Source organism: Plecotus auritus, assembly GCF_963455305.1.
Source record: "Plecotus auritus genome assembly, chromosome: 4".
NCBI classification, from domain to species: domain Eukaryota; kingdom Metazoa; phylum Chordata; class Mammalia; order Chiroptera; family Vespertilionidae; genus Plecotus; species Plecotus auritus.
In genome coordinates, this window is record NC_137775.1 from 15,909,130 (window position 1) to 15,921,957 (window position 12,828).

Genomic DNA, 12,828 nt, shown 5'->3' on the forward strand with positions numbered 1-12,828 from the left:
CATATCGGGGCTGACATTGTGATCTGATCCTGCCTACCTCTCTTGTCTGTTGTTTTACCTTTTCTTTTCTCTCCTACCTTTCAGACAAAACATCCTTTTTTTTTATCCTCCTCAGCCTCTGCATCTTGTTCCTATCTAAGGATCTTTATACTTGTCACCTCTGACTGGAATTCTCTTTTCCTACATTGCCCAATGGCTGGCCCAGTCAAAGGTCATCTGCTGGAGAGGTCTCTTGATCTTTCTCAATCACCACATCCTAATCAGTTCTACTTCCTCCTCATTCTAGTCACCTCCTTAATTTTCTTCATCGCATTTACCAGTCAGTGAAGTGCCTTATTTTATACCCAACCTCCCAGGGTAAGCTTCATGGAGACTTCAGTGGCTTTGTCTACCCTGTTGTCTTCTGCATCCCCAGTCCCTGGAGTAGGGCCTGGCACACAGGGTGCTCACTAGGTACTAGCTGAGAAATGAAAGAGTCCCCTGCTGTCTGTCGGTGGCCCCTTTGAAGTGCCACGTTGAGAACTGAACAGGTAACATCTGACACTGTTACTACTGCACTGAGGTTCCAGAATTCTGGCTTTACAGTGTAGACGTCATTGGCCTCCTTTTGTTTCTGTTGCTGTTTTGTTCAGGAAGCCAGAGCACATCGCTGACTCATATTGTACTGCCTAAAACTAGTAAGTCTCTTTCCAAATTCTCATAATTCTCTATTTCTAAGTATAGCCTTTTCCTCCAAGCACATTACTTTAATCGATTATACCATCTTGTTAGATTTGGCTCAGTCTAGCCACCTTTTGAAGTCTTTATGGATCCTGATTTTTTTTCTCCAATTAATTAGGCCATTTTGTTCCTGCGCACTTGGCTCACAGCACAGCGAACTCCCAGCCCTGGAGTTTCCTGCTTCTGATGTGGGCTGCTTATGTTTTTAGACCTTCTTTGTTTGGTATAGGCTTTGTATCATATGAAGCTCTTATTGTTCTATTTGAAAACTTCGGAAAGAATGAGATTAAGAAAGTTATTTTACTTGACTCTCATCTTCTACATCTCAGGAAATGGCAGTTCCCCACTTCTCTATTTTCTTTTTCAGATTTATGTCATATTCAGAGAGAGAGAGAGAGAAATCATTCCTTCACCAAAGAGTTGTAGATAATTCTTCCGTTGGGTGAATTTAGCTAGATGTGTAGGAAGAAGACTCTGTCCCCCTGTGTAAAATTGTGGAGGAATAGCATAGTCACGTGATAAGACCTAAAGTTCAGTAGATGGCGGGTGCCTTAAACTGGGCAAGTGTCTTTGACCTCATATCTCTAATACCTAGGACAGTGCCTGGCACGTAACAATTGCAGTGAGCAATACTGTTATGCAAATATGACTTTCAGTTTTATTGAACAATATTTAACATCTATTGCTACTACATGCCAAAACCTAACTAATGTTTGTGTATATATATATATATTGACTCCTTTGCTTCTCTAAACAACTAATAAGGTAGTAGTAGCCCAAACTTATCAATGAGGAGACCCAATACAGAGAAGGTAAGTAACTTCCCATGTCACATAGCTACAAAGTAGTGATGCTAATATGGGAACACAGGCAATAGTATTCCTTACGTCATTTCCTTAATTGCCACCATGTGCTATCTGCCAGAATTTGTGCTTGCGTTTATGCATCAATTATTGCATTTGATCCTCAATACATCTGTATGATGTAGGTTCTATGTTCCCCATTTTATAGATAATGAGAACAAACTTTTAGGAAGTTTAAGTAGCCTTCCCACAGTCACAGAGATAGCAAATAGCAGAACTGGAATCCCTTCTGTTCAAAATCTAGCCTCTTAAACACTAAGGTATAGTACAATATTGCTATATTAGATGCATAATAAATGAATGAGTGATACCTGGATAATTAAATTTAAATTATTTGTTTTAGTAAAAAAGTTATGGCAAAGACAGTAGAGGCTGTGTGGGGGCTGTTGATATATCCTATGACTTCATAATGGACAACACCCTCTATTGCAGCTGAAACAGACCAATTTATTAACTTGTGATCCTGCACAAATAATCCTTTGTTTTGTATAAGAGAACTACAATAACAATAGCAGTTTCGTTGGATTAAGATAATAGTACACTTGGGGCAATTAAACACCCAAAAAAATCTTAATCATCTGAATTGGAAATGGTTTCTGCCTGGCTTGTTAAGGAGTGGTTGCACACGTGGGGCCATTCTTACATCTGTAGTGCATGATGAAAGGAATCTAGGAACTTAATCCCAGGTGGTATAGCCACTATAATTTCAAATATTATTAAAGTCACCATATCCTCTAATACTTCTAAAAAATAGTCAAGGAACATAAAGATTTAAAAGATTGTGTGTGTGTGATGTGTGTTTTCACAAAACATTTCGGCAAATGCTTATGTTGTGTCCTTTGCACTGTCCGAAGAGCTCTGGTGTGTACTCCTTGAATGTTAATTAGATAGACCTCAAGATTTATACAATAGACTTAATGTTATGAGAATTTAAAAATACATTTTCTGTTAAGAATTTCCCCACAGGATAAATTGCTATTCATTTTGAATGCTTAATGCCGTGTTTTTTTTTTCCCAGTATGGAAACTATTTATTGAGTAGAAGTTAAAACATTGAGATCCTACTGTGTAACAGCCTATGAAACACATTGTGTTTGCAGCAGGAGAGACGCTGATAAGGTCCCTGCTCCTGGACTATATAGTGCAGTGGGTACCAGTATCAAGCCAATACTTTAGTGCAGGACAGTAAATGAACCTCTGCATGTTTTAGTATGGAGTAATCTTGGGAAACCAATTTTTTAGTTGTCTAAGAAAAACAGTTTTAAAGGTCTAATGACTAAATATTTTGAGCAATATTAAAATGTATTTCATTGATGTACTTTTTCCAAGATAAATTATTATTGTTACCCTCCCTCCCTCTAGGTCCCCTTCTATCCTGCTCTCTCCATATACACACATTCAACTTTAGTCAATTTCCTTTCTGACCTAGGCATGCAATACCTCGCATTGAGATAAAATGGTAAAAATGAATTATGAACTAAAACCTCCCTGTTTCAGTATTCCCACCTTCCTTTCATTCTCTCTTTAGAAAGGAATTTAAGTTTATTTAAGTGAAGGACTGACTTTATCAGTTAATCTTGTAATTATTTTTGCTTTGATAATTAGTTCCATTGCTTTTCTTTTTCATTAGCATGTGCAGTTGTAGTTTAGCTTATAGTCTTTCTGTTTGAAAGTTAATGAGGTCTGCTAAGAGGAACAGCGATAGCCAATTGGCTGGAATGCAGCAGCAGGGGAAAAATTCATTACCACGGAGAATTGTAAAAGGGCAGCTGCTTCCTTTAATGCTGGAGCTATTACTATGGCAGCTTCCTGCCCCAACAGTAGCATGTCTCATTAACTCTCCTCCTTGCCCGTTTTATGTTGTTTCCTAATATATATTCCCACCTGCTATCAAAGGCACGTGGAAGGGGTTTTCACAGTATTTCCTTTCCTAGTCATAAAGAGCTGCTGCCAAAACAAGAGGGGTTTTAACATAACTTTAAATTTTTTTTTAAATGCTTTATGTACTATATAAGCAAGTTAGACACTTGTATAACTTACAAAGCAATCCCCCGGTTAAGTGTTGCACCCACCTGACACCACATATATTGACTATTATTGACTATATATTGACTATTATTGACTATATTTTCAATGCTGTACTTTACATCCCTGTGACTCTGTTCTGCCAGTTTGTACTTCCTAACCCCTTCGTCATTTTCACCAAGCCTCCTGGGTTTTAACTCTTTAAAAGTCTTAAAACATTTCACAAAATTTCAAGAATAAGATTTATTTTATTCAAATAGTCTAGTGGGAAATTGAACAAAACTCACATTCAAATTTTGACTTTTTTCCTAATGTGATCATGAAAAATAAAAAGTTCAAACATGCACATTTACATTGAATGTGTTTCAAAGCGCTCTTTAAGACAGGACTCAAGGCTCCTATCATTTTTAGTGTAGGTCTCATAACAATAATTTTACTGTAATAATTTCCCATTTGGAATACATCTGTCTTACAGTAGAAAGTCCCAGTCTCAAAGAACTTAACCTTATTGCCCGGCCGGCCGGTGTGGCTCAGAGGTTGAGCATTGACCTCTGAGCCAGGAGGTCACAGTTTGATTCCTGGTCAGGGCACATGCCTGGGTTGCGGGCTCAATCCCCAGTGTGGGGCATGCAAGAGGCAGCTGAACAATAATTCTGTCTTATCACTGATATTTCTTTCTCTCTCTCCCTCTCCCTTCCTCTCTGAATTCAATAAAAATATATTTTTGAAAAAAAGAACTTAAGCCTATTCTTGTGTATTTAGGATCCTTAGCTGTTGAGTATTCCATTTAGAGTCCAGAGGGGATTGTTTCCTCCGATGCAAAACCCACCGAAAGTGTTGCGCTCTCAGAATGTGCAGCATTCTCAGTTTATAAATCCCTTGATGAAAAGGGAGATAATCTGCTTCAGTGAGAGCAGCAATAATGGAGAAAAGACAGAGAAGAGAATGTGATTATTTGGTGATAGCTCACTAACATTGGCTTTAACATTTCCAGATCCCAATCAGTAGTGGATCCTACAGTCCTAAAGCGCATGGATAAAAATGAGGAAGAAAACATGCAACCGTTGCTCTCTCTGGACTGATACCTGCTCTACACTCTCCATGGATTAGAAATGAAAGGTACTTGTTTTCAGCAACAGGGACAGCACTGTGGAGGAATTACCAGCTGGAAACTTATTTATTCTTGTCAATGTAGCATACTATATAATAAGGCATCAGGCTTTCCCATTTGCCTGAACCATGGGGGCCCTAGTCTGGATTAAACAGTGAATAATTTATTCTGTAAGTGCCAAGTTCTTTGTAAATACAATGTAATCTTTATGTCAAGTTTGTAAATTTTGGTAATAACTAAAATTGGAAAAGTTTGGCCCATGAGTTCATGCCAGTGATGTGAACTATTACAAAAATAAAAGACACTTACCTAATCAAAGCTAATTAAATGAAGCCCTGTTTCCTATGAAGCCATATTTCAGCTCTCATTGTGATGTTTCATTGTTTTTTATCTGAAACTCTGTCAGGTTCATATGTACTTTTAATGGGCACAAGGACCTCGATGACTATAAGAAATTATTATGATAAGTGTATTTCCTGTCTAGTGATTTTCAGTTTACAGAAAATGTGTTCTAGTGACTATCATTGGCCTTGCATTTTGGAGACAAGGAATGGCAGATAATCTGGGAAAGTGAACACTTAAACTCTTACAACTCTTACATATTGTTTAATTCCTGGAGTCTTGTAAAAGAATATGTTCCCCAAAGTAAGATGTGGCATTCTGAGAGTGGATTTTTTAAAGAAATGCTGTCTTCACAATATACCCTTTATTCAAGACCCGCCCCCACCATTTAATCCCTGTCTGATTTAAGAACATTTTCCCCTCAAAACTCTTTGACCAAGAGAAAGAGAACTCATACATAGTGTTTTGACTGCTAATTTTGAACATAAAAGTAACTACATACAGATAGGGGGCTAATTTTCTATTATTTTGCACTGGGTCAAAAATGTATATTCACGAACACATATATATTTTTACTGGGCTCTAATAAATCCTTGATGTGACAGGCTTATGAAATAAATCATCCATATTCAATGGTTTTAGAGATGGTATAGATATTACATGAGATGCTAACTCTGGAAAACCACTTCGTCTAAAGTTAATGAAAATGAGGTATAGTGAAACAGACTTTTAGTGAACCTATTTAAGGGAATTCTAACTTAATTTGTAATGTACTCTTGAATCTGTGCCATTTTAGTGAAATGTATTTTTCAAAACAATAGGTCTCAACTTAGTGTAGGCAGTATGAAGTGATCAACAGTGATTCATACAGTTTTTCTCAATTTCAAGTTAATTATCCTAATGATCCTATAAGTACACATTTTCTTTTCAGAAAAGATTGAAAGAACACATTGCATCTAGGAGACATACTGGAAGCATCTGAGGGCATCTGAGATAGCATATTATACTTTAAATATAGACTTGGAATCCTTATGTTACTGAAAGTTTTTAATTTCATAAAAATTCTGCAATTATAGCACATTAAAAAAAATCTTACTTTAAATTTCAAATTCCAGTGTGAAAAAAGCAAAAATTTTACCACCTCCTCAGAGTGGTAATTTTTGAGATTGAGAACTCACCATTAGAATATTTTTTTGAAAGAAAAATATTTCAAGGAACTCTTGGAAACCAACAGAAATAAAGTCATGTTGCAGCCTTTTCATACTTTTTTGCTAAAAACTTAAAAATTTTCAGTGATAATTCTACAGTCAATAATCTTAAAATCAAGATCAGTACATCAATCTGCAGTATCACCAGTGGACAGTCTAATATTTGTAAACATACATAAATATACATAAATGAAAGATCCCTTACAAATGCCAACCTCCAGTCAAGTGTGGAAGAAGAATGAATGGTAGGTACTCTGCTCCACCAAAAAATATCATAGAGATGGGAATGAATTGGGGATAGAAAGCCCCAGCAACTCTTATCTTTATAAGAACCCTGACCATTGGTGTTCTTACTGTTTTCTAACCTGACATACATTTTACAGGCTTGAACTTTATATACTATACTAGAGGCCCCTTGCATGAAGAGATTCGTGCAATAGGCCTTCCTTCCCTTGGCTTCCAGCACCGGTTTTCCTCCAGCACCCGGGACCCAGGCCTTCGCTCTGGCCAGAGTCTGCCGTCTTCGTCTTTGCTGCAGACTCTGGCTGGAGTCTGCCATCTTTGTCTTCCCTGCAGACTCTGGAGTCTACAGTCTTGTCTTCGCTGCGGCACTCTGCTCCTGTAGATCCCTTCGCGCCCCTTGCCCTCCCTCTCATAGCAGGCATCCTGCCCTGCCTGGCCACTCCACACCTGGAGCAGCTGGGCGGCCATCTTTGGCCTTCTAATTTGCATACTCACTCTGATTGGCTATGGGCGTAGGAGGTACAGTCAATTTACATGTTTGTCTATTATTAGGTAAGATAAGCAAGTGTTAGGCAACATGATGCATTGGAATAAAGTAGAAACTAAGTACAGAAGGCAGTGAACTTTCCATTCTCATTCATTTCTCTTTTCATTTATTGCCAATTTGCAGAATTCTACCAGCTTCAGATGTCAGTCGGCATAGCCAGCTTCTTTCCCCTATCATTAGACTGGTGTCAGACGAAGTAAGTCAGAAGGCATGTTTTTTAGGTCTGTGCCTATCTAATTATAAGTATCATTCACACTGTCTCCCTGCCCTATGTTTGGAAATTCTGCAGGGGCATGGCTGCTCACCTGCTCTTCTTCAAATAAGCAATTGAGGATTGGCTGGAATGTATATTTTAAAATGAATGAACAAAATTACAACAATGATGCCTTTTGAACTAGCTCGATCTAGATCAGTCTGTAACTCATTTTCCAGGAATGTGTTAGAAGCTGCAGAGTCAAGGGCTATTTGGCCAACTTCATAAAATTTCCCCTCAGCTTACTAGCATGGTTTAGGATTTTCCCTCTCCTGCCATGTGATTTTCTGTCTTGTAGTTGTGCCTGTTGTTACATAACTTAGCAAATAAGCAACCCTGTATTTCAATTTAATTGTGATAGTACACTCCCACTCACACACACGGACACACAAACACTAGGCTCTTTGCCCTAATGAATTTGTCTCTATTTTGAGAGCTATGCTTTGTTTTTGTTTTTTTAGGTACCTTCTTCCTAAAAATATGTAGACATCAAAGAATTATCATATTTGATTTGGAATAGGCCAGTAGTTCACTTCTCCTACCCCACCTGCTCTATCTTGTATTCTTATATATTCTCTCTCTTTTTTTTTTTTACATTTCAGGAGCTACTTTCAAAGCTCCTTTAAGAATAAATAACTTCTCTTTTATCAGTGATAGTTGCACACATTTTTGACTGACATTTTAAAAGGAAGAGATTACCGTGAAAATATACTCTAAGAAATATGAATAAGTGCCTCTTTAAAAATGGGATAAAGCAGTGATACTAGAATATGGGTTCTATTTGTACTCTCTTCCAAAAAGTAAGGGCGAAACATATCATTTGAAGAAGGATATTTGAGGCCTTGCTGTGAGCATTCCCATATAGTGTAAGTCTTTATTGTGTAAGTCCAATACGGTAACTTGAACACGTTATTGACAAACCTGGCACTATGCTAAAATAATATACAAATATTAAATAGATTTTTGCAAGCAAGTTTTTGAAGTGGGCATGCATTAGTCCTCCTATTTCAGTAATAGTTTGCATAACTGTAGGCAAAGACATTCCTTAAGTCTTTTCATATAAAGTGCTTGTTTACTTTACAGTACTGAAAATTCATAAATTCATAAGCAAGAAAACCAAACAGCTAGGTTCTCAATATTGTAAACTAGGTCGCATTGTTAAATTAAACATTTGAAGTATCTGTAATATTCTCGAGGGAACAGAAATGTCTCTCATGCATCAAGAAAATTGCAAGTTGTTTCAGATATCCAGGAACATATTTCTCTTCACAAAAAGAAACCCTTAGCCTTGGCCGGTTTGCTCAGTGGATAGAGTGTCGGCCTGCGGACTGAAGGGTCCTGGTTCGATTCTGGCCAAGGGCACATGCCTGGGTTGTGGGCTTGATCCCCAGTGGGGTGTGTGCAGGAGGCAGCCAATCAGTGATTCTCTCTCATCATTGATGTTTCTATCTCTCTCCCCTTCTCCCTTCCTCTCTGAAATCAATAAAGAAAAATATTTAAAAAAAAAGAAAAGAAAGAAACCCTTAGACTCATGGCAGTGTGACTTCAGGGACAGACTGCATTTTCTTCTAGAAACAACATAAAGGTTTACGGACATGTCCATGGACCTTTAGAAAAGTTATATCAGGAAAACCTGCTGAGAGACTATGCACTCTTCTGTTGTTTTACCTAAATGTCTAATCCAGTGGTCGGCAATCTCATTAGTCAAAAGAGCCAAATATCAACAGTACAACGATTGAAATTTCTTTTGAGAGCCAAATTTTTTAAACTTAAACTTTTTCTAACGCCACTTCTTCAAAATAGACTTGCCCAGGCCATGGTATTTTGTGGAAGAGCCACACTCAAGGGGCCAAAGAGCCGCATGTGGCTCGCGAGCCTCAGTTTGCCGACCACGGGTCTAATTGGTCTGGTTAATAATTTACCTCTTTGCTTCTTATTTTGTGTGTATTAATGTAATTACTTGAAAAATTGCCATCATGAGGATATTTCAGAATGATTTTCAACACAAAATAAAATGAGCAGAGCTCTGGCATGGTATTTGTACTTTAGGATATGGTGTGTTTATATTTGTTTACATCAATAAGCTAATAGGCATATATTCCATGTTATATGTACTAAATAGAGATATAGCCTAAAAATGGTGGTGTGTTTTAAATTTATGAGGCCATTAGACCATGTAAGAATCAGCAGGTAATATAAAATATATTGGAACAAAAGTAGGCAATTGACTAAATATTCATGGTGTGTAATTACCTTCAGTAGTGAAAAGTATTTGGTTTTGGTTGGAAAATCTGCTTTCTCATCTGTTATTGAAACTATTCAGCACTACTTACTTTTTGAAATGGGGCAAATAAGTAAAAATACAAAAGGACATTTGGCCTTGAAACATTATTATATTATGATCTTAATGGCATAGAGAATATAATTTTCTTTCATGAAATCAAGTTATTTTGTAAACATCCATAGACTAATCCCACATGTGGAGATAATACTATGAAGTGTCTTCTGTGTTCAGTGTAGGAATTTATTCTCCTGGAGTGTAGGGAACAATATAAAATAGCAATTCTGTGGATTTAAACACCCAAGTTGTGCTATTTTTCTTAGAAGGAGGAGTGCAAATGGTACTGTTGAAATTAAAAAAAATATTTAGGAACCAAATAAGTATAGGACTTAAAATGCACTTTTATAGTACATAAAGGGCATTGTTACAATTTAGAAGGTGTTTGGTCAGTATTTGACTTAGTTTCAATTCAAATATTTTTGTCCTTAATGATTTCAATTCATTTATTCTGTCAAAATTATTTCTTGTGGTAAATGAGAGGGACATAGATGAATAGTGAAATAAATTTTAAAACTTTTAAGAGTGAATCAATCCTCAACTATTTTGAAAAATTGCAATAAAGTATATGTAATGGGTTTACAAATAACAGGTACAAAGCATTTTGTTTCTAATCCAGTTCTTCAGTTTCCATATTTGTTTAAAAGATAGGCAAAATTCCAAAGATCAAGTCGTTTTTGTTTTTAAAACTTGCAGAAAAAAACAAGATGTCTAAGAAGTAATTATACAAGTCTTTGATAAGAATACTGAACACAGTACTATTTAGCTCAAATATGTTTGACCTTTTGAGGAACATATTTATTTCCACACATTATCATAAGTAGTGTAATATAATTTCTAAATCAGTACACATTTCTGTTTTAAAAAAGCACTTATTTTACATATGGTGAATGCTCAGTTTGGTAGTACTGGATCTGTTGCATCTGTGAAATGGATATTTCTAAAATGGACAACAATAACTTTGTTGTGAGAGAAATTGTAGTTAGCTTTTTAGGTGAGGATATACTACATTTTTTGATATTGGAATGCCTGGGGGTTAAAGGGGAAAGCACAGTTCGTTTCATCAAGACGATATTTTCAGTATTCTAGACAAGCTTTCAAAGCTGGTTTGACAAGGGAAATAAATTTTAAGTTGCATATCGCAACGAGAATGATCAGTAAACAAAATATTATTTCCACACTTCACATAAAATTATTGGATGAGACAAGTGACTACATTCAGAAATATGAATTACATGAAAGCATTGATTTCAATAAACCTTATTTAAAATAATCCCAGTTCAAAATATTACGTAAAATAAAAATATTCACCTGACTGGAAGAAAGAATGCTCACTCAATAAATATGCATTGTATCTACTGTGAGTTTTTCTCACTTATCTTACCTAGGGATGAAAAAATATAATCCACCAAGGGTCAAGAGTCACTTAACGAGGACCCTCTACAATAGACTTTCTTTGGCTCAGACCAGATGGTTTTCCCATACAAAGTTTTTGAGGGAAACGAGAGTCATTATTGCCACCTCTTCCTAAAGCCATGCCAGGAGGAGCCCACCTTTCTAGCAGTGACTACATAAGCATCCTGAGGGGAAATAAACCCAGGACAACCAGAGCGTGCATGAGAAGCCACAGACAGGGCCTTCACTTGTCACCAAAAAGGGCGTGATAGTGTACCATATTTTTAATTACCTTTATTGTCGAAAGTATTACAGGTGTTCCCCTTTTTCCTCCACTGACCCCTGCACCAGCTCCCGCCTCCTTCCCGGGACTTCACCGCACTATTGTCTGTGTCCGTGGGTTATGCATGTATGCATATAAATTCTTTGGTTGATCTCTTTCCACTCCCCTCCCCTCTGAAATAGTATTATTAATTAGAAATATAGAAAAATATTTTTAAAAACCATGGGTTTCTGTTATCAAGAGTTAAATCCTTGGCCAATGAGAAGAGGCCAGGAGATGTGATGGTCTGTCCTCACACAGCAACATCGTCAAAAATCCTTGTCCTGGAGCATCGCCTCTCTAAAAATAAAAACAAGCTTGCTCTCTTCTTCCCCCTTTTTTTCTAATTGGAATCATAAAGGTACCAGACAGAAACCATAAACACTTTGTTGCCTTTTAAGAAAAAAAATACTATATTATATGCATATAAACACAATTCACTCTGTTGGATAGTATTAAAATATTTGCATGCTGAGTTATAAATTCTAACCTAAAAATTTAAAAATACATAATGACAGGATTTAGTACCAGAAATTCATTAAATGTTTTTTTGTATATGGGATTCATAGAAAAGACTGGTAATATCTTTTCATTTGAATTCATATATATAAACATTTTTATTTTGATGTCTAGTGGACATTTCACATTCAACATTGACAAAACCAAACTTTCCTTCTTTCACCCTCAACCTGCTTCCTCTTTAGCTTTCCCATCGCACTGTCAGCTCTAACCTTCGAGTGTCTAGGGCTTAAACCTTTGGAGTCATCTTCTCTTTCTCTCTAATCTCAAAATCACGTCCAATCAACTAGCTGATACTGTTGGTTCTTCTTCAAAGTATGTATATCCATACTCTGACCACTTCTTTCCCACTATCTTTTGGACCAAGACTGTAACATTCTCCACCTGGAATATTTTAATTTGAAAACTAGTCTCCTTGCTTTGGCCCTTGGCCCCTTGAGTCAAGTTACAACATGTTAGCAAAAATGAACTTAGATGATTTCACTCCTCAAAACCTGCAGCCAGAGTACCAACCAAAGCCCTTATAATGGAGTGTGAGGGGGGATGATATGAAGTTAGTAAGCACCAGTATAACAGAAGAGCATATTTTTTATTGAGTTGGCACTTTTGCCTGTACAATGCAAACGTAATTATTAAATACTTTAATTTCTTGCTTCTAAAGTCCTAAATAATACACCCTCTCACCCCTGACTCTTCTTAGATCATCTCACTTTTTTTTAATCTTTATTGTTGGAAGCATTACATATGTCCCCCTTTCCCCCCATTGTCCCCTTCTAGGCCACCCCTGCCCCAGGCCTTCACCACCCTATTTAGATAATCTCTTAAAAAACGTTTTGCTTTTATTCTCTTGCCAAACTGTCATCCTTGCTATTCCCAGAACTCACCGAGCATCCCTCCACATCAGAACTTGCCCTTTTGCTCCTTCTATCTCTTTCCCCAGATA

At 36.9% G+C, this 12,828-nt stretch overlaps 1 protein-coding gene across 6 annotated transcripts in view; it reads left to right on the plus strand.

The window, feature by feature from the left end:
- Positions 1 to 12,828, plus strand: part of CLVS2 (clavesin 2) — a 99,407-nt gene that overhangs the window by 59,224 nt on the left and 27,355 nt on the right. For 2 of the 6 annotated variants that reach the window (XM_080666022.1, XM_080666023.1), the window contains exon 6: positions 4,602 to 6,142. In XM_080666022.1, coding sequence (XP_080522148.1) covers positions 4,602 to 4,689 — 88 coding nt within the window. In that variant the 3' untranslated portion in view covers positions 4,690 to 6,142. Of the gene's footprint in view, positions 1 to 4,601; positions 6,143 to 7,181; positions 8,793 to 12,828 lie in introns of those variants that run through there. The other 4 variants (XM_080666025.1, XM_080666021.1, XR_013960473.1 and 1 more) reach the window with 3 other exon arrangements.